Source organism: Lycium ferocissimum, unplaced genomic scaffold (genome assembly GCF_029784015.1).
Source record: "Lycium ferocissimum isolate CSIRO_LF1 unplaced genomic scaffold, AGI_CSIRO_Lferr_CH_V1 ctg518, whole genome shotgun sequence".
In the NCBI taxonomy this organism is placed as follows: domain Eukaryota; kingdom Viridiplantae; phylum Streptophyta; class Magnoliopsida; order Solanales; family Solanaceae; genus Lycium; species Lycium ferocissimum.
In genome coordinates, this window is record NW_026725896.1 from 38588 (window position 1) to 66224 (window position 27637).

At 33.8% G+C, this 27637-nt stretch overlaps 3 protein-coding genes across 4 annotated transcripts; all 3 read left to right on the top strand.

The window, feature by feature from the left end:
* LOC132044746 (methyl-CpG-binding domain-containing protein 11-like) lies at nt 1–3095 on the top strand. Of its 2 annotated transcripts, XM_059435249.1 has the most exons (3): nt 1–565; nt 1727–2134; nt 2228–3095. In XM_059435249.1, exons 1-3 carry the CDS (start codon nt 506–508, stop codon nt 2882–2884), a joined length of 1125 nt encoding a protein of 374 aa, XP_059291232.1. In that variant the 5' UTR covers nt 1–505; the 3' UTR covers nt 2885–3095. The 2 variants fall into 2 exon arrangements, with proteins under 2 accessions (XP_059291232.1, XP_059291230.1); XM_059435247.1 differs by having other exon boundaries at nt 1727–3095.
* Nucleotides 3096–8363: 5268 nt separating this feature from the next.
* On the top strand, nt 8364–9361 carry LOC132044754 (cucumber peeling cupredoxin-like). Its single transcript, XM_059435261.1, has 2 exons — nt 8364–8671; nt 8811–9361. The coding sequence occupies exons 1-2, from the start codon at nt 8488–8490 to the stop codon at nt 9284–9286; spliced, it is 660 nt and encodes a 219-aa protein (XP_059291244.1). The 5' UTR covers nt 8364–8487; the 3' UTR covers nt 9287–9361.
* A 15588-nt stretch (nt 9362–24949) lies between these two features.
* On the top strand, nt 24950–25719 carry LOC132044767 (cucumber peeling cupredoxin-like). The gene is made up of 2 exons (XM_059435279.1): nt 24950–25139; nt 25247–25719. The coding sequence occupies exons 1-2, from the start codon at nt 24956–24958 to the stop codon at nt 25717–25719; spliced, it is 657 nt and encodes a 218-aa protein (XP_059291262.1). The 5' UTR covers nt 24950–24955.
* Nucleotides 25720–27637: the final 1918 nt, after the last annotated feature.

Consider the following 27637-nt stretch of genomic DNA (forward strand, 5'->3'; position numbering starts at 1 on the left):
AGGACCAGAACAACAAGGCTGTGCGTCTCGTGTCACCGACAAATCCAACGGTCACCATTTCGATGTGAATTAAACACACTCATGTAAAGCGTGAAGCATATACGTCTCTCTCCAAATGGTGCACGTCGTTTCATCAATGAGATTAACCCTGCAGATACCACGTGTCCAACTCATAAATCACAGACTAGGAGAACAGTAGTCACCCTATCCTGTAGCAGCTTTTAATGGACGAATTTATCTGTCAAAGTTAACACTTGTAACTCTTAGATTGCATATTACTAATAAAATAAGTTATTGTGGAGGTGATAAAGGGTCCTGGAAACTTGGCTTGGTGGCACGTGTGATGTTTCCGTTGCGTGCTTGAGGCGGTTTCGTACATTTTGGGCGGCTTTATGTATTAAAGCAAGCTGATTTTTATTTTACTGACGCACCAACAGAACTAAAACAGAGGAAGTGTAGTTTTTGAGCTTGAATTTTGGAGGAGAGGATAAGAGCTAGTAACAATATGGAGAAGAATGAAGTTTTGCCTTTGGAGCTTCCTGCACCTCCGTCTTGGAAGAAATTGGTATTCCTTTCTTTCTTCCTCAGCTTTTTTCTAGTGTCGTTGATTGTGCTTTAGCAGAATTACACTTTGCTGCGATTGTAATACTATTCTTTTGCTAGTCTTTAATATATGCTACTGTATCCTGTATGTCTTCTCAATCTCTTTCTTGCGGTTTCTTTTGATTATTTCTGCTATTTCCCCCCAATTTCAGTTACTTGCTAACATGTCTAGTTATATCTGTTCTTTTCTTTTCTGAGCCTATATTGATTGGGTTAGAAGATGGGAGATAGAAGAACCGTGGTCTATAAACGATTGAGATCAGGGGAAATAGAAAATGGAATGATTTACTGAAGATTTGAAACTTTTGAATTGGCAATCATCTGTTAGAAGCTGATTGTTTTTAGTAGCCCTGAGGTCAATTTCTATTAGAGCAAAGAATTGGAGCTTACAATGAACTGAGAGTGACAACAATATATTCGAACTTAAGTCAAATCAATTGGGATCAGCGGAACTGCATGCTAATCCCCTTTTTTTGAGCTGATAAGTGAGTTGCTGGCTGAGCTTTCAAATGTTACTGAACAAACATTAGTTCTGACTTCTGAAGGAAGCTGTAACTTGGAACTGAGGCAGATGTGAAGGGGCTACCTGATATTTTCGTAACATTCAAGAATAGTAATTTCATACTACTAGTAGATGAAGACCTCTTCTCAATGCCATTCACAACTTGTCAAATGGCATTGAAAGAGGCAAAAGAAATGAATAGTAAACCAACTGAACAAGAATTTTTCAATATTAGTGTTGTTGTCACTAACTAGCCAAAAATTTGAGTAAGCTATGCTCCAAACCTTGGCAACCAGATGGCACAATTTTTACCATCATAAAGTCTGGCAAAGTCCGTGGCATAGACACCTAACAATTTTTAGCATCTATTTTGTGTAATTTTTGAATAATTCTGGTTTCCAAGCTAGATAAATCCATTACCATGTTTAGGTCTCGCTATTAGTGAGTGTATGAAAAGATCAGTGTGCGAAAGCTACCTGGATTATTGAATTATAACTGTCCTGTGGCCATAGCAGTCCTTTGGAGAAAAGAAATAGCTTACATAAGCGAATTAAGCATGGTCTTTCCTAGTGAGCTTGGGTACCTTACGATGTTTCTGTTTCTCTCTCTGTTGCTTTGCAGGTCATGCCGAAGAAAGTGGGTAAAATAAAGAAGAATGAGGTTGTATTTGTTGCTTCAACAGGAGAGGAGATCAGGAATCGCAGGCAGTTGGTGAAGTACCTGAAAACACACGATGGTAATCCTGGTATATCAGAATTTGATTGGACTACTGGTGAGGCTCCGAGAAGATCAGCACGTATCCTTGAGAAGGTTAAGGCAATGCCACCTCCAGCATTGCTTGAGCCGACAAAGAAACGACGCCGTACATCCTCGGATGCAAATAAAGCTAAAGAAACAGATGTTGCAAATGTAGAGAAGGAAAACTTTGACAAGATAGATATGGAATCTGGCAAAGAAGAAAGGGAAAGCTTAGAGGAGGAGAATGTAGTAGAAAATGAAATGGAGGATAACGAGAAGGACGACATGGGGGTTGATAAGGAAGATATAGATCAAAAAAAAGAAGAGGAAATGTCTGATAGAGTTATTTCAGAGAAGAAAACTCAGGCCAGTGATGACACTCAGATTCGCGATGGAGGTAAAATGGCTGAAAATGGTACAGAGGAGACCATCGCAATGGATGCCAAGGTCCAGAAAGATTCCATGGACAAGGATAAAATGGAGGACAAGGAGAAGGATGAGATGGGGGCTAATAGGGAAGATACAGAGCACAACAAAAAAGAGAAAATGTCTGATAGAGAGGTTAAAATCCAGGCCAGTGATGACTGTCAGGTTGAGGATGGAGGTAAAATGGCTGAAAATTATATAGAGGAGACCATCGCAATTGATGCCAACGTCCACAATGATCCCATGGACAAGGACAATTTCCAGGGAGTGGTTTCAAATGCTGCAATTGGAGAAACAAAGGCTGCTGAAGCAGGAACAGAAGTCGAGGATAAACGGGGATATGGAGAAAATTTACACTCCCAGATTGCCATAGACAGCAGTGCAGATGATATGACTCAAGATATTCCTGTCTCGGGAAGTGAGACGTGCAACATTCAGGACCCTGCATTTGTTGGGAAAACTAGTGATTTCTGCGAGAACCTTGGAGAGCATAGGTCGCTGGAAGAAGAGAAAAATAAGAATAGGGCTGATCATGTAATGGATAATGGCAAGATTAACCAACCAGAGCGGGCACATACCCCACAGCATCAATCTGCTGCTCCTATTAGTTGTTGAGTGTAGCCATCTAAGCTAAATAAAGTAAATTACGCCTTCGCCCAGTGCATGTTTTCATCCGTCTCACTGGGATTTGCTTGGACGATTGCAGTAGTATGTTTATTAGTTTAGGATTAAGCTTTTTAGGGGGTCAACTTTGCTGATCTTTCTGTGACATTGCATCTGTGATCTGCGCTTTGTGATATATTATGGTGTTCTATTCTCTTACTAACATGGATAGCCGCTTGTTTATTGTGGGATTCGCATACTAGATCAAGGTAGTATGAACTCCCAAAATAATCAACTATGTAGTTCATTTCTTTGCACAAATAGTTGATTTTTTGTTTACTGGGGCAAAGCAGTGGCGTAATTCGTCGTTATGGTGCTGCGGCCTTGCCTAAGACGGATAAGGCAACAGGAAAATGATGAATAATATACCACTCCTGTTTTGTGGTACTTATTTTTGTAGTTTCTCAGAACAGAATGAAAGTATCTCATATTACCTGTTGTGAGATGATATATCGATATAGCTACATGAATATATATGATTTAAGTTGGATCGTAAGTTCTTTTTTACTTTGTTGAACGTCATGCCAATTGAATATTATCACATAAATTTGGATGGAGAACAGCATGAGACGCTGAGTTTGGGGAAGGAGACGAAGAAAAGGGGAGCCTTTCAAAAAGAATCTATATCATGCGTCACAAAAGAGGTTGTTACTGTTATAAAAATAATTATAATATCTCAAAAAGAAAATAATCATCTTTGAATATTTCCAAAGTCAGAGTAACGTCTTTGTAATAAAAATTTGACATTGCTCTTGAATAGCCTTAATGACTAATTATTAATCCATTAATCTCTTTCCTTATCACAGCAACAAATATCCTTCAGCCATTGTTCCGTTAGTTTATTTGTGTTAAAGGAGTATTCACTCATTATTTGTGTTAAATGAGTATCAATTCTTACATATTGTATAGCTAGCCTTTAAGGCTTTTAATATTCCTTAAATTTGAACGTTGCCCTCTGCCCGTTTGGTTTGCTTATATAATTTCTTTTGCTTCACTGTTGAAGGATGTAGAAAAGAAATATATCAAGAATACTTCTTCCTCCCATATTTTTGTGTGCTGGGTTTTATTTTGAGATAGATCTTTGTTAGATTTCGCTCCAGTTTTATCTTAGAAGAAGCTTGTTGAATGCTGGGATACACCCATACGGGGTGGAATATCCATGACGGCAGTCATTGGCATGCCTCAAGCTACGAAGAATTCTCTACAATTGTTCGTGATCAAGTATTTTTCGCAAGCTTAGAAGATGTTCCTACAAGTGTTCGTGATGAAGAGAAGTCCTCACAAGTGTTCGTGATGAAGAAAAGTCCTTACACGTGTTCGTGATGAAGTATTTTCCGTAAGATTTCCAACAATCTTAAGGATATTTTATACTATGTTCTTACGAAAAATATCAATTACAAAGAAGACTCGAATGACTGGTACATGTAAACAAGTGCACGTTCCTTGACTTCTGGAAGATGGCATTATTGTGTTTAAATTTGCGTTCAAAAGTCCGTGAAATTAAAGGGAAGGAAAAGTTATTTTTTTTCTTGTATTACTGTTTGATTTGATTTTTCAATAATTCTACTATGTTAAAATAAATTTTAATATGATAATTATTTTCCTGGATATGGAGTCAAAGAAGCAGGCCCTTTCGTGGAATGGGGTCTGAAGGGAGGACAACAAGGGCGTACTCCGGCATGGATATTAACATTTGATCATAGCAGTATGGGTGATTGAAGTGAAGGACAAGTGGACTTTTATGTTCACAGAGGTAAGTGACGATATTATATGTCTATATTTTCGATGGAATTTTGTGTGGCCAATTAAGCCAATATATCCCTCGATGTAGAAGAAGATTCGGAGAAATGATAATCCCGCTAAGTAAAAATAAGTTTGACTAAGCGGATGATATAAATTATAGTGGTTACTTCTCAAACAAATCTTGTGGCTAATGTGAGAGATTGGTGGTTAGACATTGGTGCTACTAAGTGCTAATACAGTTTTGTGTCCTACACCCAAGTTGAAGAAGAAAAATGATTTATTCATTTGGTGATTCAAGAACTACTCAAGTTCTTAGAATGAAAAAAAAAAAAAAAAATTCTTCTTAAAACTCACATTTGAAAAAGGTTAGCATTAACAGAGGTGGTACATGTTCCTAATAGTTGAACGAATTTGATTACTATGAGATTATTAGAAAAAGTTGTGTGAAGGTTTTGTTTGAATTTGAATAAGGTGTTAAAAAAAAAAAAAAAAAAAATTGTAGACGATGAGTATTGCAACCATGGTTTATCAGTGCCTAATAATTTTCAAGATGAAAATGTTAATACTTTGTTTACTTGATTGATTCATATGATTTATGACATGTTACACTTGAATATGTTAGTTTTTTCTTATATTAAGAAAATGAAAGTTTATACTTTTCTTATGTGGAAAAAAAAAATTATTTCTTATATTAAGAAAATGAAAGTTTATACTTTTCTTATGTGGAAAAAAAAAAATTATATCTCAAAAATTTATGTGTGGATTTACAATTTAATATTATATTAATGTGTCATAATAGTATAATTATTCCATTAAAATTCAGACGTTGCTTTTGAAAACCATGACAGACCATTTGAATTCAATTGTAACTGATTGTGTTTAAAACTAAGAGAGTGAGAAAATTAGAAATGTTTGTCGGGTGCTCTCTGTGTACGTTTTATATTATTTTATTATATATAAGTAAGAGATAGTATGACTTAATTATTATGGTGATACTGGGAGAAGAAACAAATTGGAGGGAAAATATTTCTTGTGAATTATAGAAAGAATATTCTTTAGACTGAAATATATGAAAGTGTGGGGGTGTCTTGTTATTGTTATGCTACTCATTTTTGGAAGAAAAAATAAACATTTGTGAGGTGCCATAATTATGGTACAAATGTAGTGGATTTAATTTTGTTGTACTAGAGGGTACAATGATGCTGAGTGAATATCAAAATTTACGAGTGGTTATGAGTTTATTTTTGGTGGGGGTTCCATAACATGGAAATCAACTAAAGTGAATTTACTATTTTGGAGTTGGTTGGTAATGAGGTTGAATGGTTAAGAGACCTTTTAACAAGTATTCCAATTGGAATAAAACCAACAATAATTTTGTGTCTATACATTGTGATTGCCATAGCTATAGCGAAAAAAATATTTTTCAATGGCAAAAATAAAAATATATATTTGAGACATAATGTGTTAAAGCAACTGCTGTGAGATGAAATTAATTATGTAAATTATGTGAAGTTGGAGGTGAATCTGATCAATTCACAGACTATAAGAAACATCGAGGGGAATGGAATTTTTTTTAGTCAATTTGAGAAGATCAACAATGATGGTAACCCAACCTATGTTATTGGAGATCCCATGAATTAGGTTCATATGGGTAATAACAAGTTATTAGTTGATCAAGAATGCACTATAAAAATTATGTCCCTTCCTATGATGTGTGAATATAGTGCAATTCTGCAAGGTAAAGTGCGGCTGGGTTATAAACTCTTAATCCAATTCATATCCTTTATAGGTGGTGTATTGCTCTGCAGAATACACTTGATGATTGGACCTATATGAGTGTGGAGTGGTGCCGCTTCTATGAAATTGTGACAGATTTCTAGAGCACTCATGAATACCAGGACACGCGCATGGCCTCATAGCGCAAAATCGTGATAACGACAAAGATTGTGCGAGTATAATGTAATAGAATAAGACCCTAGACTTACAAAAGAATTTTTTGGTTCATAGAAGTTCTAAACTTCACCAATTATTCTGTAAGTTTAATCTTATTTTATCTAGGTCTAGTTCATATTCTACGAGACACCAGATTCGACGCATTATACTCTTATGTGAAAACCCAGCAAAATTTCTTATTTCATTCTATTCCTTATTATTATTCTTTTTGAGATAGTGGGGGATTGTTATAAAAATAATTATAATATCTCAAAAAGAAAATAATCATCTTTGAATATTTCCAAAGTCAGAGTAACGTCTTTGTAATAAAAATTTGACTTTGCTCTTGAATAGCCTTAATGACTAATTATTAATCCATTAATCTCTTTCCTTATCACAAGAACAAATATCCTTCACCATTGTTCACAAATTATTTGTGTTAAATGAGTATTCACTCATTATTTGTGTTAAATGAGTATTCACTCATTTATCAATTCTTACACATTGAATAGCTAGCCTGTAAGGCTTTTAATATTCCTTAAATTTGAACGTTGCCCTCTGCCCGTTTGGTTTGCTTATATAATTTCTTGTGCTTCACTGTTGAAGGATGTAGAAAAGAAATATATCAAGAATACTTCTTCCTCCCATATTTTTGTGTGCTGGGTTTTATTTTGAGATAAATCTTTGTTAGATTCTGGCTCCTAGTTTTGTACTAGAAGAGCTTGTTGAATCCTGGGTTATACACCCATACGGGGTGAAATATCCTTAAGGACAGTGCCATTGACATGCCTCAAGCTACGAAGAATTCTCTACAATTGTTCGTGATCGAGTATTTTCCTCAAGCTTAGAAGATGTTCCTACAAGTGTTCATGATGAAGAGAAGTTCCCCACAAGTGTTCGTGATGAAGAAAAGTCTTTACACGTGTTCGTGATGAAGTATTTTCCGTAAGAATTCCAACAGTTACAAGAGGCTAGAGTTCAGACAAAACTTCCAGCCAATTAAGAGTAGGAAGTGTAAATTTGAGAGATTGGAATTCCACCATTTCAGCAAGTGGCTTGGATGTGAGGAGAAGGTCTCTCAATTCTAGAAGCCATATTGGAGTGAATGAACGTTGTTTGGAGTACTTTAATGGCTTGGAAATTGTTATGTCGATTGCTATTATGTATGACACTATCAGCGAGAGTAAGAATCTTTATTCGGAATAAGTAGATATGAAATTCGGGATATATAGATCGTGAACATATGAATAAACTAAGGGGATGTAACATTTATTGTATTTTATATACATAAAAATAATTTTTAACTTATGTATACAATGTTTAGTAACACGATTATTTGTATAAATTACAAAGAGTAGCTTACACAAAATACTCATCGGAAATAAGCTACCAAAAATATCTTCTTCAATTTTTAATAGGGCGAGAGGAACTAATTAGTACTTACTTACCAGTTGCAAATCAACTTCGTAAATCGTACGGCAAAATTGTGAAGTCCACGAACAGTAAAAGGGAAAGTTCAAAGTCAAGTGTCCGTCGACTTGCTTCATTTGATTATTTTGGGAGTTGAATTAGCCCGATGTTCTAACATCTCTTTTGCGTTCGTTCTAGCTAATTTTCTTGTTAATGTCTCGAAGGTCCAAGCAAACATTAATTCCTACTTTGATTTCCCACCATTCCTGCAGACCTACCACCATGCAAGTTAATTCATTAGACCAATTCAAAATCCCTTCCCTTGTATATATAGAGCCATATTCCTAGCATTAGGTATCTCATATCCTTCCCTAGCAAACTAGCAATCATCAACTTCCTCAGTTGTGATAAATAGGATATCCGTTCCAATCATTCGAAAGAATTAAGAAAGTTACCAAATACTAAAAGACATGGACAAAATGCTATGCATGGTCGTCTTTGGTGCTTTACTCGTCGCAAGTTGGGTGCAAGATGCAACAGCCCAAACGGTGCATGTGGTCGGGGACAACATGGGTTGGACCATACCGAGCAATGGCGCGGCAGCTTACACAAATTGGGCTGCTGGGAAAACTTTCAGGGTTGGTGACACTCTAGGTACACTTAATTTCTTTGAGATATCCGTCAATCTAAGCTAATTTTGAGTGCCTTATTCATGTTATGTTATATCCGTCAATCTAAGCTAATTTTGAGTGCCTTATTCATGTTATGTTGCCTTTTTTTTTTTTTTTTACAGTTTTCAATTTTATGACCAACCAACATGACGTGCTGCAAGTACAGAAAACTTCGTTCGATGGGTGCAATTCGCAGAATGCCATAGGCAATCCCATAATGACAGGACCAGCAAATGTAACTCTTGACTCTGCTGGAGATCACTATTTTATTTGCACTTTTGGCAGACATTGCCAAAATGGCCAAAAATTAGTTATTACAGTGTCCAGCACCGGTACTCCAGGAGCCAACCCACCTACACCATTTGCTGCAGGACCTTCAGGAGCCAACTCGCCTAACCCGAGCAATCCAACCACTCCTACTGTACCTTCTCCATCCTTTTCCACTCAACCAGAAGCTTGTGCACCTACACCGTCTGCTGCTGGACCTTCAAGTTCCACTCCTGGTGTTAGTGCTCCTCCTCCCGCTTCGTCCTCAACGACCATATTGGCCAGTTTTCTGCTCAGTGTGTCTTCAATTGCCTTGGCCACTTTCCTTTAAATTGGATAAATTGAGGAGGTTGTTGAGCTTTGCATTTGTTATGCTACAGTTGATACTATGATACAAATAACCCTGGGATGGATTTTTTTTTTCTTTTGGTTTACCGGCTTGTATTGGATATTTCAGCCCTGTTTTGGCACTGATTTGTCCTAGTGATATTTTGCGAGTTTCAGTAAAATTCTGATAATTGTTTTGCAATCATCTGTGCAGATAATTTATTTCGGATTGGGCTCCTCTCCATTTCTCTTCTCTTCATTTTCCCCAAGTTCTAGCTTGGATTAAGGACACATGTCATTGGTTAAAATTAATGGCTAAGATTTAATTTACTAAAGTAAGACTCCAACCATAATTTAGATAATTAATAACTTGTCCATAAATATATTAAAAGTTTTTCTCTCTCTTCCTACATTTTTTCCAGAGGATACTAATCTGTCTCATTTCCTGTCCTTCTGTAAACATATTGTAGACGAGAATAATTAAATTAATTGAAGAATAATACACATAGAAAAATCTAACACACGGATTTATTTGTATTTTTGTTTTATTAGTTTCTTTGTATTATTCCTTTTTTCTTTTTTGCGTTCTCTTCCTCTCTTTGGTGGTTTGAATTTTTTTTGGACTAAGTCTAATGAAAAAATGAGAAAAACTATTACTTTTAAAATACTAAACGAAACTGAGAAAGTATTTACTTATGAAATATCACAGACAAAAATAAAGACAACTATTAGTTTATATAGGTATTACTATAATAGTTTTTATTTTTTATTTTTATGATATTTTATTAAATTCAAGAATACTAAACATTAAAAAGTTCCAGCACTAGTATCGTCTGGAAAAAAAGTAGGAAGAGAGAGAAAAAACTTTTAATATATTTATGGACAAGCTATTAATTATCTAAACCATGGTTAGGGCCTTATTTTCGTAAATTAAATCTTAGCCATTAATTTTAATCTATATCATGTGTTTCTAATCCAAGCTAGAACTTGGGGAAAATGGAGAGAAGAGAAATGGAGAGGAGCCCAATCCATTTATTTCTATGTCTCTGTAGTATCGCCTAAATTATCAAAAACATACTTTATTATGTTACTGTATAACTCTGCAATTATTCCTACGTATGAAGCAGGTAATTTTGATAGTAACATTTTTCGGGGATAAAAAATAAAAATAATCTTAGATAAAGTTTAAAATCTTCAACTCTTAAAGCCTTAATTTAGGTGTTTCACGTAGACAGACTCAAGTAGTGCAAGACATGTGTCATACACGCATCTATCGCGGTTAAGTGATAATAATATGTTAGTTTCACTACCACAATTGACTACCAGGTTAAATTGCTCAGGTCAGTGTAAACTAAACACCCATGGGAAGGAGTAAATATATAACTGCAACAGGACACAATGGTTGTCCGGAGTCTTATGTTTTTTTCCTGAATTAACCGCAAGTGGCACCTGTCTTTTAGAGTCTAATGGTATATATAATGCACGAGTCCGGAACCAAAATAACCCAAAAATAGATGAAGCGAACCAAAGTACCTCAAGAACAAAATGTGGTATGAAAGTACCTTTAACGCAGTAATTTACTGCGTTATGAGACTTAACTGTAACGGCTCAGTTAAGTCCAATAACGTAGTAAATTACTGCATCATTCTGTTTTTTTTTTTTACGAGTTCAATAACACACTTTTTTTATGCGCTTTGCAAAACCATCCATTGTTGAGTCCGGAACAAAAATGACCCCAAAAAAGACCTTTTGAATCAAAATACCCTAACAAAAAATAAAGGTGACATAAGTACCTTTAGCGCAGTATTTTCCTGCGTTAAAGGTTTTAACCGTAACGGCGTGGTTAAGTACTTTATCGCAGTAAAATACTGCGTTATAGAACCCAGCAAATTTTTTTTATAACGCAGTAAAATACTGCGTTATAGAACCCAGTTAAAAAAAAAAAAAAATTGGTCAGCTTTTTTTCTTGCAACATTTAGTGTTTTTTCCATACTTTGGCCAACGATTAGTCGTGTGTCAAGACTCCGAAACGTCAATATTTTATATAGAACCTGATATTTTTTTCTGCGTACAGTAATGTAGGCTCAATAATCAAGGATACGTAAACGTTCGGATCGTCATTTTAGGGGTTAAAAAGGTGCCCGAAGTAAGTTTTGTTTGAACACTTTACGTTTAAGTGTTCTATATACATAGACGTCAATTTTTGTTTGAAGACTTGTTGTTATTAACTTAAAGTTTTTTTATTTTTAGGGTTTAGATTTAAGTGTGTTATTTTTTAAAGCGTAACTTTATTTCGAATATACGCGATTCTTTGCGATCGGATGTCCGATTTATGCGATTTTTTTTTTTTTGCAACTTATTCGAAATAAAGTTACTCATTAAAAAATAACACACTTAAGGAAAATTTAGTGTTTTTTTTCGATAAAAAGATCGCAACATCTTATTTTAATAAATCTTTTTTTTGCAACATTTAGTGTTTTTTCCATACTTTGACCAACGATTAGTTGTGTGTCAAGAATCCGAAACGTCAATATTTTATATAGAACCTGATATTTTTTTCTGTGTACTAAAATGTAGGGTCAATACATCAAGGATACGTAAATGTTCGGATCGTCATTTTAGGGGTTGAAAAGGTACCCGAAGTAAGTTTTGTTTAAAAATTTTAGGTTTAAATGCTTTATTTTTTAAGGTTTTGATTTAAGCGTGTTGTTTTTTAATCGAGACATAACTTTATTTTGAATATAAATCGAATTCTAAAAAGTATAGGGAGAAAAACTAGTTGTAAAGTGGTCAAACTTTAGATCGTCATAACTTTGCGGTGGAATGTCCGTTTTATGCGATTTTTTTTTTTGATTTTGCGTATTTGTTCGAGATCTATGCGGACAACTGCCGCAAGGCAGTTTGGCCGAGCCGATTTTTAAAAAAACACCTGTTATCTTATTCAATTTTAATTTTTCCCCAAATTGGCGTTAAGTTTTTAGTTTTCTTTACTTATAATATGATGATACGCAATAGATTTCAACGTAAAAATCCCGAGGCAATGTAGCTGTGAGAGTCAATTTCACTTTTGTGGTTTCAATTTTCGACAATAAAGCTGATTGATTTTCTCGACATATAAAGTTGACTAAAATAACCTTACAAAAATAGAACACTTAAACCCAAAGTTTTCAAACAAAACTTATTTCGGGCACCTTTTTAACCCCTAAAATGACGATTCGAACGTTTACGTATCCTTGATGTATTGAGCCTACATTATTGTACACAGAAAAAAATATCAGGTTCTATATAAAATATTGACGTTTCGGAGTCCTGACACACGACTAATCGTTGATCAAAGTATGAAAAAAACACTAAGCGTTGCGAGAAAAAAAGTTGACCAATTTTTTTTACCGGGTTCTATAACGCAGTATTTTACTGCGTTAAAGGACTTAACCGCTCCGTCACGGTTAAGTCCTTTAGCGCAGTAAATTACTGCGTTAAAGGTACTTCTGTCACCTTTTTTTTTTGTTGGGGTATTTTGGTTCAAAAGTTCTTTTTTAAGGTCATTTTTGTTCCGGACTCTCCATTGTTTCCCACCCTTTCTCTGACACTCTCCTTACCCCCCCCCCCCCCTCTCCCACCCCTCCATCTCCCACTTTTTAATCAATTTTCCAAAGTTTCTAGAGGCACTTCTTATATTATAATATCTTAGTGTTAGTATTATAAACTAACATTATTTGATGGAACTGTAATAGTTTATAAACTATCTGTGTAAATTTTTAATGTGTAAATTCTACTTAAAATTAAACGATATAAACTATTACAGTTTTGGATCTAGTCATGTATCTTTATACTCTTTAACATCAATAATTTCAATACATTACACAAAATTTAAAATATAATAATATTTTAATGTTAGTTTATATTACAGTTCTAGATTTTACACTAAATCAATAAGTAATTCGAATAGTATAAATATTATCCCATATATTTAAATTTTTTGTATATAACGTTAAAATTTCCTCTATTTCAATTTACGTGAACCTATTACTATTTGGAGAGTCTTTGAGGTGGTTCTTTGACCACGTTTTCCTTACATTTTTTCTAAATATTTGAATTATAAATTATGATGACTTATAGTACTTTTTATATAGTTTTTAAATATATAAATTTTATTTTTACAAACTTGAAAAATCTATGACAAAATTTAAGATCAAAGTTATAAAGTTTGACCCTCGTACTCCGAAAAGGTTCACATAAATTGAAACGGATATTTTAAATTTTGTGTAATGTATTGCTATTATTGATGTTAAAGACTATAAAGATACATAATTAAATCTAAACTGTAATAGTTTACACTCATTTAATTTATCTTTTAGGTTGTACACAAGATAAATGACTTGATCAAATATTATCACAAAAATATGGAATAATATTTTTACTATTCGAATTACTCATTTTCCCAAAAATTATGATTGCATTTTCACGTCATATTTCAATGCGTCAATTCTACTTAAAATTTCATCTTTATGTTTATGGAGAAAGTACAAAGTTGAAAACTAATATTTAAATGAAAGTTTTAAGCACGCTGTTACTTTTTCTTCTATGAAAAGATTTTTTAAGTGCTTATTTTGATTTTTATGCTTAAAAAGCAGACAAGTAAAAATTAAAAGAAAAAAAAAGAAAAAGCAAGCATTATTAACTATATAGAAGAGCCGGATTGGCTCCCTTTTTCGTCGTCCGTTCCATTTAAATAAAAAAAAAGGGTGGCCCCACCAACCAATATTTTTTTTAAAAAAAGTGTAGGCCCCATAGTAAATATCAACCAATATTAAAAAAAAAAGTGTGGGCCCCATAGTAAACACCAACCAATAATAAAAAAAGTGTGGGCCTCACAGTAAACACCAACCAAGAAAAGAAAAAAAGTGGAACCCGCCATCTTCAAACTCACAGGAAAAAAAGAGTGGATCTCATATTAACAAAATCAAGCAATATAAAAAAAAAAAAAGTGACCATATTAAAAAACAAACAATGTCAAAAAAGAGCCGGATTGGCTCCCTTTCGTCGTCCGTTCCATTTAAATAAAAAAAAAAGTGTGGCCCCACTAACCAATATTTAAAAAAAAAAAGTGTAGGCCCCATAGTAAATACCAACCAATATAAAAAAAAAAGTGTGGGCCCCATAGTAAACACCAACCAATAATAAAAAAAAGTGTGGGCCCCATAGTAAACACCAACCAAGAAAAGAAAAAAAGTGGAACCCGCCATCTCCAAACTCAAGGGAAAAAAAGAGTGGATCCCATATTAACAAAATCAAGGAATATATAAAAAAAAAAAGTGAATCCCATATTAAAAAACAAACAATGTCAAAAAAATAAAAAAAGTCAATTGCCACATGCGTATCAACCCATTAGTGGGAGCAAATAAAATAATTGTACAGCAACATACTTAAAATACTTATATATTAAAATAAGATAGAATTTAATTACTTTTTCATTTTTTTCTTACTCTAATAAATGTGAAAAGAGATTAATGTCATAAAAGAAAAAATAATATTAAATGGAGATCAAATAATTAATAAGGTGAATTAGTGAAATTCTAATTCTAATTGGCGTTTCCTTAAAAAAAAACCGTGTAAAAGACACCATGACAAGTAAAAAATATTTATCAAAAATTAAAAAATAGAAGTTCTTCATTTAAATAGAAAATCAAATTTCTACTTTGTTTCATTTTAAATATGTAAAATTAATATAATAATTTGAATTAGAATTATCCAAATCAAAATTTGATAAAAAAATAATAGATATTGTTTAGGCCCAATCTACATACATTAACAATAGAATATTTTACACCTTTAAATTAATCGAATCAAAATTCAAAGTATCAACTGATGTTTAAATATTGCTATTGTTTTATCTCAAAGAGAGAAAAATAGTTTTCTTTTAAATAAGTCTTCTCTTTTAAAAAGTATTAATAAATTTTTGTCAACTTTGTATTCGTAGCAAACACTAATATAATAAAGTTTTGGATACGGAGCACAAACTACAATGTTATATTAATCGTGTTTTGAACATATTTTTTAAAAAAAATTAATTAATTTTATTACATGAGGGGGTAGGGGAAGGAGATTACAATGTGGGGATTCGAACCTCACCAACAAGTGAAAATTCGGGTAGCCAACCAACGTAGCCCTTTTGGATCCCTACAACATAATATATGTATTACTTTACTACTATATAGAAGAGCCGGTTTATATATAGTTAAAATTTTTCAACTATATAGAATCATCGGTTTACCCATGTTTCGTCGTCAGTCACTCTTAAAAAAAAAAAAAGGTGGACCCCATACTAAAAACGCCAAGCAATATTAAAAAAAAAAAAAGGTGGACTCCACCCTCTCCAAACTCATGAAAAAAAAAATGGACCCCACCCTCTCCAAACTCATTAAAAAAAAAAAAAAAAAACCCCATATTAAAAAAAAAAAAAATGTCAAAAAAAAAAAAAATGTGCACCTCATATATTAAAAAATCAAACAATATTCATGTAATTCCCAAAGTATCCCCATCAAGTCAATAATAGTAGATTCATTGTCATATGCGTATTAACCCATTAGTGAGAGCAAATGAAATTATTGGAGAGCAAAAAACATGGACTCCATATTATTACTTTTCTTCAAAAGGTTAAGTAGGCAAATACATACAATTTCCTTTCTTTTCTTATATTAGCATGAGATCTAATCTAGATATTTAATTCGTCGTATTTGCTATTCCGCCATATCATTTATTTGTTATGTTTACTAAAATAAATATACTTAAAATATTTATATTTTAAAATAAGATAGAATTTAATTACTTTTTCATTTTTATTCTTACTCTAATAAATGTGAAAAGAGATTAATATCAAATGAAGATCAATAATGAATAATGTAAATTAGTCAAATTCTAATTCTAATTCACGTTTCCTTAAAAAACCATGCAAAAGACAACATGACAAGTAAAATGAGCTAAACCGAGAATATTTACCAAAAATTAAAAAATAGCATTTCTTCATTTAAATAGAAAATCAATTTCTAATTTGTTTCGTTTTAAACATGTAAAATTAATTTAATAATTTGAATTAGAATTATCCAAATCAAAATTTGATAAAAAATAATAAGTATTTTGCACCTTTAAATTAATCGAATTAAAATTGAAAGTATCAACTGATGTTTAAATATTGCTATTGTTTTATATCAAAGAGAGAAAAATAGTTTTCTTTTAAACAAGTCTTCTCTTTTAAAAAGTATTAATAAATTTTCGTAGCAAACACGAATATAATAAAGTTTTAGATACGGAGCACAAACTACAATGTTATATTAATTGTGTTTTGAACATAGTATGTATATATATATATATATATATATATATATATATATATATATATATATATATTATCACTATCTAAACACAAATACATATACATAGATACACTATAATTTAAAGTGTTGGGCCCATAGGCCATCTAGTAATATAAGAAGTGGCTCTAGAAACTTTAGAAAATTGGTTAAGTGTGAGGGGGAAGGGTGCGGGGTAAGGAGAGTGTCAGAGAAGGCGTGGGGAGCAAAACGCACAAAAAAAATGCGTTATTGAACTTGCAAAAAAAAAAAAAAAAAATAGAATGACGCAGTAATTTACTGTGTTATTGGACTTAACTGAGTCGTTATAGTTAAGTCTAATAACGCAGTAAATTACTGCATTAAAAGTACTTTGGTATCACATTTTTTTCTTGAGGTATTTTGGTTCACTTCGTCTTTTTTTGGGTCATTTTGATTCCATACTCTATACTGCACTTGTGTTTGATTATAGTTTTTTCAAAGAATATTTGATTGTTTGAAAGTGTAAAATGTGAAAACAGGGTTTTAGGTTGTTTTCCAAATACACCTTAAATTGTATTTCAAATTTTTTGTGGTCAAACACTGCTTATTCCAAATAAAGTGAAAAACTTTTAAGAAAAAAGTAAATAATTCTCATGCCCATAGGTGGTCATTCTTTTCTTGTGAAAGTTTGGCGAGATACTTTAAGCTGGAGGTTTCTTTTTCTCAACATAAAAAGCGATATATAATAAGTATAGTACTCTTTACCAGTTCTAAAAGTTTATCCTTCTCTTTTTGAACTCTAAACTCTGTGCAATCAAATACTGTTGAATAAATTTGGATGAAGCAGAGCAAAAGACTCCTTTAAAGGGGGACAAAGAAACGGGAAGTCTTCCCAAAACAATCTAAATCTTTGGACATGATTTCAAATAATGATTTGAAACCATGAAATGAAATTATGTTTCGACATGCAATGTAAAATTTTTAAGTTATAATTTTTCTTATAGACATAAAAACCCTACAAATTGTGAAAACTATGAAAACTTTTCACTTGTTATGCAATCTTACCAAATGAGCAAGTCATATTTCATAACAAAATTAATACGCTGCTGTGGGGCGCCTTTCTAAAAAATACAAAATCAATTGATCAAACTTTAGTTCAATAAAAAGGAAAATTTAACACGAATAGTAATGTAACTATTCTTTAATATAATCATCTACATGATACAAACATAAATAACAGTTGGTAGAAGTTAATGAGGTTGGTAAATGGTTGGTGGGAGTAATTGTTAAAAATATCTACCAACTTATGAGTCTTTTTTCTACAAAATATAAATTTATGTGTCAAGTTTTTACATTTAAACATTTTGAAATCATGATTTAAAATTCCAAATCATACATTTTTGATGATTTGAGATTTCATCTCATGAGATGAAATCGCATGTCCAAACACTGATTTCATCTCATGACTTGAAATCATGAAATGAAATCGCATATCCAACTACTAAATCATGCGTAACAGGCGTGCTCGTTAGAAGAGACTAGAGTTTAGGTAGTTAGGAACTTAATTTTAGCTAATTAAGAGTAAGAAGTGTAAACTTGGAGATTGAAATTCCACAATTTCAGCAAGTGGTCTGGCTATGAGGAGAAGGTCTCACAATTCCAGAAGCTATATTTGGAAAATTGAGTCAACGAACTTTGTTTGGAGGACTTGAATGTTTTGTAACTTGTTTAGTGGATTGCTATTATGTACTATCAGGTAAATGGAAAATAGTAATTTACCGGTAAAAAGGGTTCGGATAAATCACTTGTTTAGTGGATTGCTATTATATTGAAAAATCATTTTGGCCTTATATAGACGTAGTAATTTCTTGACAAAAACGGTTCAGATAAATCACTTGTGGCTATCTAGCTCAGCAATTGATCATGATTCTTTGTATTAATAACAAAGAGTAGTTTAGACAAAATATATACTCAAAGGATTAAAGCTATCAAAAATATGTTCTTTTATTTTTAAAAGGCGAGTAAGAAGAAATAATTTCTCCATAATTAAGGAGGAACTTACCAGCTGCAAATCAACTTGGTAAATCATACGGCTAAATTTTGAAGTCCACAAACCGTAGAAGGGAAGGTTCAAGTCCAGTGTCTGGCGACTTGCTTCATTTGATTATTTTGGGAGTTGAATTAGCCCGATGTTCCAACATCTCTTTCGGGTTCTTGTTTGTAGCTAATTTCTTTTTAATGTCCCGTTGGTCCAAGCAAACTGTTAGGTTTTTGAGCATTTTAATATTGCAAATATCTTTCACATTTTTTGTGGTCAAACATGTGAAAACTATGGTAGCCACCATATGAACATATTTGGTCCTAGTTCACATTGTAATTTGTGGTAAAAAAATGTGAAGACCATGGTAGCCACCATATGAACATATTTGGTCTTAGTTTCACATTATAATTTGGTCTTAGTTTCACATTGTTTTGTAGTATAAAATGTGATCATGTTTTTCACATTTTTGTTGAACATGTTTTTCACATTTTCATCCATTATAAAAGGATGAATTATGATTCACCAATTCATATATATTTAAGAAAAAATAAGTTCAATCCATAACTTGTGGGTGTAGAGAGGAAAAGTGAGGAAAGTAAAAATAAAAGAGTTTATTAGTCAAGGAAGGTTCTTCTTTGGGTGGAGCTTTGGACTCAACATCTTGTCCGTAGGTTTGTCGAAGTTATACGACGCGTTCGGCCGTTGTATCCGGGAGGGGACAAGTCGTAAAGATTACCACGCTGACCGGTAAATTTGCTGCAGTGGGCTTGAATCTCCTTAAAGAGAGCGAGATATCCGCGCCTCAGCCATAAAAAATTTTATTGCTTCGTTGTTATTTTTCAATTGTAATTGTAATTTCACTGCAAGATCACCAACAATTTTAAGGAGAATCAAATGGCTACAATTGAAAAATCGCGATGTCAAAGTAGAGATCTTAACAAGCCATTTCTGGTTCAACGCGTACTCATTTTAAGAGATGGAAAGTACTTTTCTACTTAAGTCTTCTCAATGTTTCTTATGTGTTAACCGAGAAGAATCCAAATAAAGTAGACAACACTTCCATGAATGATGAAGAACTTATTTCTCTTCAAGAAAAAACTCGAAAAGTACGATGAAGATTCATACAAGTGTCTTCGTATTATTTACTTAATTGTCTATCAGATAATTTTTATGATTATTATGATAGAACTTACTCTCTACCGCAAAGAAAATTTGGAAAGCATTGCGTAGTAAATATGATACCGAGGGAGGCCGGAGCGAAAAAATATGCCGCTAGTAGATTTTTTCGTTTCCAAACGGTGGACAATAAATCAAAGTGGTAGACCAAGCCCAAGATTTTATAATGATCGTTGGAGAGCTCAGGTCCGAGGATATAAAAATTGGAGATAACCTTATAGTTTGTGGCATAATAGATAAACTTCCACCTTCATGGAAGGAATTTCAAAAAACTATGCGCCACAAACAAAAAGAAACCTCTCTTGAGACGTTGATAATGCGAATCCGCATGGAGGAAGAAGCAAGGGCCAAGATGCACTTTTGCAAACGGAAGAGAGCAACTTACAACCCGTCACAAATAAGGTAAATTTAATTACCTCAAATAATGTCGCTCCTAATGCTAACAAAAATACCTCTACGAAGCCTAAGAAGAAAATATTTAAGAAAAATAATGGTAGACCTCCCAAGAAAAATAATGATGGTAACAACCAAGCACAACATCAACAAGCACAAAACAGAGGACCATGCTTTGTCCGTGGCAAGAGTGGGCATATTGCTCGATTTTGCAAGTTTCGGAAACGTGGTCCTACACTGTGCGAACGTTACCAAGCAGCCACTTGTGGCGATGATAATGACATAAATATGGCTGAAAATGTTGATGGATGGAAGGGTCGATTCCTCGTGCAAACCGTCATGTCCGCTATGACAAAGATTGGTTCAAAGTGTATACTCCATTTGAGGAGCCCAAACCATCATGTTTGGTGATTCACACACTACTCAAGTGCTTGGAAAGTGAGAGATGTCGAGTTGAGTTTTACCTCGTATGGTGTTAACATTAAAAGATGTACTTTTTACTCCTTCTATGAGAAAAAATTTGATGTCTAGTTTTCTTCTTAATAAGCGTGCTTCAAAATACATTATTGAATCCGATCAATATGTAATAGTGAAAAAAGGTATTTTTGTGGGAAAGCGGGTATGCTTGCGATGGGATGTTTAAGTTGAATGTCGTAGATGAATAAAGTGACTAATTTTTTACATGCTTTCTTCTACTAATTTTTGGCATGCCGCTTGTGTCATATTAATAATCATGCATGGGAATCATGAGTAGTTTAGGATTAATCCCAATAATTAAAAAGGATTTTGAAAAAAAATGTGAAGCTTGGCAAAGAAAGCCAAAATCATAAAAAGGCCTCATTTTCAAGTTGATTTAAAAACTCGAATTATTAGAGTTAATTCATACCGATATTTGGAACTTGGAGGAATTTTAACTCGTGGAGGAAATAGATATTTTATCACTTTTATTGATGATTTTTCTAAGTATACATATGTTTTCTTGATGAAAATAAAAGTGATGCTTTTGAAAATTTTAAAATTTATCTCCATGAAGTTGAAAATCGCTTATAGAAAAATAAAAAGAATTAGGTGATGAGGTCGTGAATACGAGTCTAATGAAGGTTTAATTTTTTGTTAGATCATTTGGGAATAATTCATGAAACTACTCCACCTTATTCTCCTGCGCGTCTAATGGTGTAATGAGAGAAAAAATAGAACTTTGGTCGAGTTGACTAACGCGATGCTTGTCGAGTCTAGCGCACCTCTAAATTTCTGGGGTAGCTATTTTAACCGCTTGTTATGTGTTGAACCGTGTGCCTCATAAAAAGACTAAATTGACACCATTTGAATTGTGGAAAGCTCACAAGCCAAATTTGGGATATCTAAGAGTTTGGGGTTGTCTAGCTTATGTAAGGCTAATGGATCCCCCAAAATTTCTAAGTTGGGTAAAAAAGTTACTACTTGTGCTTTTCTTGGTTATGCTTCTCAAAGAGTACAAAATTCTATAGATTTTTTAGTCTTGAAGATAATATAATAATAGAATCAGGAGATGCTATTTTTCATGAAAATAAATTTCCATTTGATTCTAAAATAGTGGGGTCATAGGACTAATGAAAATATTTTGTCACTACCTAGCTCTTCTACTTCTGTTTTGAAAAAAGAAAGTGATGATTTTGAGTTAAGAAGAAGCAAAAGAGCTAGAGTAGAAAAAGATTTTGGTCCCGATTTTTATGTTTTTAATGTTGAGATGCATCCTCTCAATTTACAAGAAGCTTTATCTTCACATGATGCTTTTTTGGAAAGAGGGTCAGGAATGATGAAATGGAATCACTTATTTCCAATAAAACTTGGAAGTTAGTTGATTTACCACCGGGTTGTAAAACAATTGGGTGTAAATGGGTCCTTAGAAAAAAGTTAAAACCGATGGCTCTGCTGATAAATATAAGGCTAGACTAGTTGCTAAAGGTTTTAAACAACTAGAAGGCCTAGAATTTTTTGATACTTTTTCTCCAACTAGAATTACATCCATAAGACTTTTAATTGCTATTGCTGCAATTTTTGATTTGCATATTCACTCAAATGGATGTAAAACCTGCTTTTTTAAAACGGGGACCTAAATGAGGAATTTATACGAACAACCCGAAGGTTTTATCAAGCCAAGAGAGCAAAGTGTGTAAACTTACTAAATCCCTATATGGTTTGAAACAGTACTCCAAAGCAATGGCATGAGAAATTTGATTCCCGCATGATTGAAAATGGTTTTAAAACAAACGAACGTGATGTTTATCTATCATAAGTCTTGAATAATTCACATGTTATTATTTGCCTCTATGTTGATGATTTATTGATCTTTGGCTCTAACATGAATGTTATCGGTGAAACTAAAAATATTCTTAGAAGCCATTTTGACATGAAAGATCTTGGTGAGGCAAATTTTTATTCTGGAATAAAAATTACTAAAACATGTGATGGAATTTGCCTTGACCAATCACACTATGTTGAGAAAATTGTGAAAAATATAACTTTCTTGATTGCAAGCATGTTGTAACTCCTTTTGATTCAAGTATTCACTTGTATCCTGTTCAAAGTGAAAATGATGTGATAAATCAAAAGGAATATGCTAGCTTAATTGGAAGTTTGAGATATGTGACTGATTGCACTAGGGCCCGATATTGCGTATGCATTGAGTACTTAGGTGCTTGTGCTGTAAAGCGTTTGTGTAGGAACATTGGCATGCCATAACGAGAGTTATGAAATATTTAGTTGGTATAAAAACCTATGGCTTGTTTTATAAAAAATATCCCGGTCGTATCAAGGCTTTATCACGCAGATTGGAACACTTTATCCGGTGATTCCCGTTCTACCAATTTCCGCTATATTTTTACGTTGCAAGTGTGGTGCTATTTGTTGGAAATCAAAAAAAGCAAATTATTATTGCTAACTCTACCATGGAAGCCGAACTAATCGCTTTAGCTTCGCCTAACGAAGAGGCGAATTGGTTAAGAGATTTATTATTTCAAATTCCTTATTTTGAAAAACCAATTCCTCCTATTTTAGTTCATTGTGATAGCACCGCCGCAATTGGTAGAGTTCAAACCGTTATTATAACGGTAAATCCGTACCTATAAGGAGAAAAACACGGTCTTTACGTGAGATCATATTTGACAAGTTGGTACCATTAACGTTGATTATGTCAAATCTTCGCGATAATCTTGCAGCATCCACTCAACCAAGGCCTTCGCAAGAGAAAAGGTCCTGGAACACATCGAGAGGACGGGATTGAAGCCCATAAATTCATGAGTCGTATATGAGAAACCCAACCCGGGGACTAGAGATCCCATAACCAGGTTCAATGGGAAAACGAATCATATGATGACTTGTTGAGGAAAATGCACTATTTTATTTATTCCCTCCTATGGTGTAAGTGCATTATTCTCAGAATAATTTGTGGAGGTTGAGTTTATAAACTCTTAATGAAATTTCGAGCTCGTATTGAGCGGGGTGTTAAGTTACGTGCACTTTGACAGATTTCACCTATGTGAGTGTGGAAGTAGGCCGCTTTCTATGAGAATCGCCTGCTCTCAAAAGCACTCATGAAACCGGGATAGCACAAGGCCGTAATGTGTCAAGCTATTAAAGCTCATGGCAACACCTTGATTATTATGTGTGAAGCGGTAATTCTTTATTTCCCTAAAGTTACCATAGTTCGGAAGTCCGAGACCACGGCTGCGGAGTAAAGATTATTGTTTTACTAAGTGGAGGTTCAATGCAAGAGCACACCTTCATTATGCATATTAATCTACCTTCAACGATAAACTCTCTTATGTTAATATTAAAATGAGTGGGGGATTGTTAGGTTTTTGAGCATTTTAATATTGCAAATATCTTTCACATTTTTTGTGGTCAAACATGTGAAAACCATGGTAGCCACCATATGAACATATTTGGTCCTAGTTCACATTGTAATTTGTGGTAAAAAATGTGAAGACCATGGTAGCCACCATATGAACATATTTGGTCTTAGTTTCACATTATAATTTGGTCTTAGTTTCACATTGTTTTGTAGTATAAAATGTGATCATGTTTTTCACATTTTTGTTGAACATGTTTTTCACATTTTCATCCATTATAAAAGGATGAATTATGATTCACCAATTCATATATATTTAAGAAAAAATAAGTTCAATCCATAACTTGTGGGTGTAGAGAGGAAAAGTGAGGAAAGTAAAAATAAAAGAGTTTATTAGTTGAAGGAAGGTGTTCTTCTTTTGGTGGAGCTTTGGACTCAACATCTTGTCCAGAGTTTGTTGAGTTATACGACGTGTTCGGCCGTTGTATCTGGAGGGGACAAGTCGGAAAGATTACTGGCGAGATCGCAAATTTGCCGCAGCACGGCTTGAATCTCCTAAAGAGAAGCGAGATATCCGCGCCTCAGCCATAAAAAATTTTATTGCTTCGTTGTTATTTTTCAATTGTAATTGTAATTTCACTGCAAGATCACCAACACAAACATTAATTCTTATTTTGATTTCCCACACCACTCTTGCAAGACCTAGCACCATGCAAGCTAATTAATTAGACCAATTCAAAATCCCGTTCCTTATATATATAGAACCATATTGCTAGCTGTAGGCATCTCATCCTTCACTAGCAAACTAGCAATCATCAACTTCCTCAGTTGTGATATATAGGATCCCTTCGGAAAATCTTCATTCGAAAGAATTAAGATAGTTACCAAATTAATACCAAAGACATGGACAAAATGCTGTGCATGATCGTCTTCGGTGCTTTACTCGTCGCAAGTTTGGTGCAAGATGCAGCAGCACAAACGGTGCATGTGGTCGGGGACAATCTGGGTTGGATCATACCTAGCAATGGTGCAGCAGCTTACACAAATTGGGCTGCTGGGAAAACCTTCAGGGTTGGTGACACTCTAGGTACACTTAATTTCTCAATTTCCATTTTCCTTTGAATTGAGATAGATCCTTCAACTTAAATTTAAAAATTTAGTGCCTTATCATGTTACATTTCTTCTTTTTGACAGTTTTCAATTTTATGACCGACCGACATGACGTGTTGCAAGTAAAAAAATCTTCGTTCGATGGGTGCAATTCTCAGAATGCCATAGGCAATCCCATAATGACAGGACCAGCAAATGTGACTCTTGACTCTGCTGGAGACCACTACTATATTTGCACTTTTGGTAGGCATTGCCAAAATGGTCAGAAATTAGCTATTACTGTTTCCAGCTCGGGTACTCCAGGAGCCAACCCACCTACACCGTTTGCTGCAGGACCTTCAGGAGCCAACTCGCCTAACCCGAGCAATCCAACCACTACTGTACCTTCACCATCCTCTTCCACTCAACCAGAAGCTTGTGCACCTACACCGTCTGCTGCTGGACCTTCAAGTTCCACTCCTGGTGTTAGTACACCTCCTTCTACTTCCTCCTCAACGACCATATTGGCCAATTTTCTGCTCAGTCTGTCCTCGATTGCCCTGGCTGCTTTTCTTTAAATTGGACTAATCAAGGATGTTGTTAGGCTTCCAATTTGTTATATTGGAGTTCATACTACGACAAAAATAATCGTGTTGGATTTATTTTTTACCTGCTAGTATTTGATATTTCAGTCCTGTTTTCGTCACTGGTTGTCTTAGTGATATTTTGCGAGTCTCAGTTAAACTATGTTAATGTTCTTGCAATCATCTGTGCAATTAATTTTTGTTAGAATGTCTTCTGTTTCTAGTTCTCAGTAATATCACCTATATAATCTAAAACAAATGATGGTAGTGTATAATTCTGCAATAATTCCTACGTACCAAGCAAGTAATCTTGATTGTAACATTTTGTGGTGATAAAAAAATAAATACGTAAATAATCTTAGATTGAGTTTAAAATATTCAAGTCTTAAAGCCTCTAATTTAGGTGTTTCACATAGACAGTAAATTTATGGCAAATGGGTAAATCTATATCTATCTATATAAATATATAAGGGAAAAGGGTCAAAAATACCCCTCCCATTCTCAAAGTTTTCAAATATATCCTTGTCTTGACGGAAATTATTCCCCAAAATAACCCGAAATTATTTTTTAAACCCGCTCCATCATTTAAACCCGACCCAACTAAATAATAATCCATAAGATCCCCTTATTCCCCCAATAATTTAGATCCATAGCGAATCGTTCGAAAAATGTGTTCTATTTTTGAATAACTTGAACTTCATACTGACCCCTCTCTAACTCATGTATCTATTAATCTACTTATCTAGGCTGGTAAAATCTTAAGTGCAAGGAATTAGCCTGCTGCGTTTAACCCAGAAGGTTATTTTGACAGCCATTTTACGTTTTGAGCCGCCTTTTGTGATTTAGTACGGTTGTTGTTTTGTTTTTTCCCTTCTAATTTTGACGAAATTCTCAGTAATCTTTTATTTTTGCTCCCGATTTTCTTTTGCAGTACTCCAACAACACCCATCCAATTTGCCCTTTATTTCATTCTTCATGACTTCCAAATGGCGGGTCAATTTTTCAATTTACAATTGCTTGTACTCCGTGGCACTTTTGTTGATCAGAAAATAGCAAAATTACGATGGTAACTTCACCATTATTACCCTTTCCCGTTAACATTTGAAGAGTAAAGAGATTCTTTTGTCCTTCAAGAATTTCGGGTTGCTTTTTTGAATTTTACAAAGGTTTAGACAGTGGAAAGAGGGAGCCAACATTCACGAGGATCATGAAGCCATTCTGTAGGTTTTACAATTTACAAAAACTGTCTTTGTAAACTTAGAGTTCGAGTTTTCTGAAAAAAGTGATTGTTTTACATTTCTTTTCTATTACCTTATTTTGGTAACGTAATAGGAAGTTCCTTAAAAATTTCAGAACAAAAAGACGAGTATATCAGTTCAAATAAAAGTAATCTTTACAAAAAAAATATATGCATAAAGAAAAAATGGAAGAACAAGGTAGTTTTCTTTGTTAGAGGTTCATATATATGTTTATGTTTGGTTTGTTCCAAGGGATTTTGCATGTTTATGAATTAGGGGAAGGGATTTTGCATGTTTTAGCCATGGCATCCGCTACTTGATTCCCTTCCCTAAAACAGTGGTGGCACAACACTGTTTTAGGGAAGGGAATCAAGTAGCGGATGCCATGGCTAAAGTGAGCACAAGGGGACAGGATATGATCGTCTACAACTGTAATAACCTCCCAAACGAGGCTCTGGGCCCCTTCAGACTTGATTTAATCCAAATGCCATCATTCAGGCGCAAGCATGTTAAGATACAATTTAGAAGCCGCTAAGGATTTCTTCTGTATAGTGCTTATTCTTTTGCTACATATGCCTCCTGTTATATCCCATTTTAACCAGAGTCAAAATGGTTTACAACATTCCGTTAATTCCGGGGTTAATTAAAATTAAGGAGTCGCCACCTAATTATTT

Coding starts and splice junctions, on each gene's coding strand:
- LOC132044746 (XM_059435247.1), top strand. CDS start 506: ATGGAGAAGAATGAAGTTTTGCCTTTGGAGCTTCCTGCACCTCCGTCT. Junction 566..1,726: donor CTCCGTCTTGGAAGAAATTG/GTATTCCTTTCT, acceptor GTTGCTTTGCAG/GTCATGCCGAAGAAAGTGGG.
- LOC132044754 (XM_059435261.1), top strand. CDS start 8,488: ATGGACAAAATGCTATGCATGGTCGTCTTTGGTGCTTTACTCGTCGCA. Junction 8,672..8,810: donor CAGGGTTGGTGACACTCTAG/GTACACTTAATT, acceptor TTTTTTTTACAG/TTTTCAATTTTATGACCAAC.
- LOC132044767 (XM_059435279.1), top strand. CDS start 24,956: ATGGACAAAATGCTGTGCATGATCGTCTTCGGTGCTTTACTCGTCGCA. Junction 25,140..25,246: donor CAGGGTTGGTGACACTCTAG/GTACACTTAATT, acceptor TCTTTTTGACAG/TTTTCAATTTTATGACCGAC.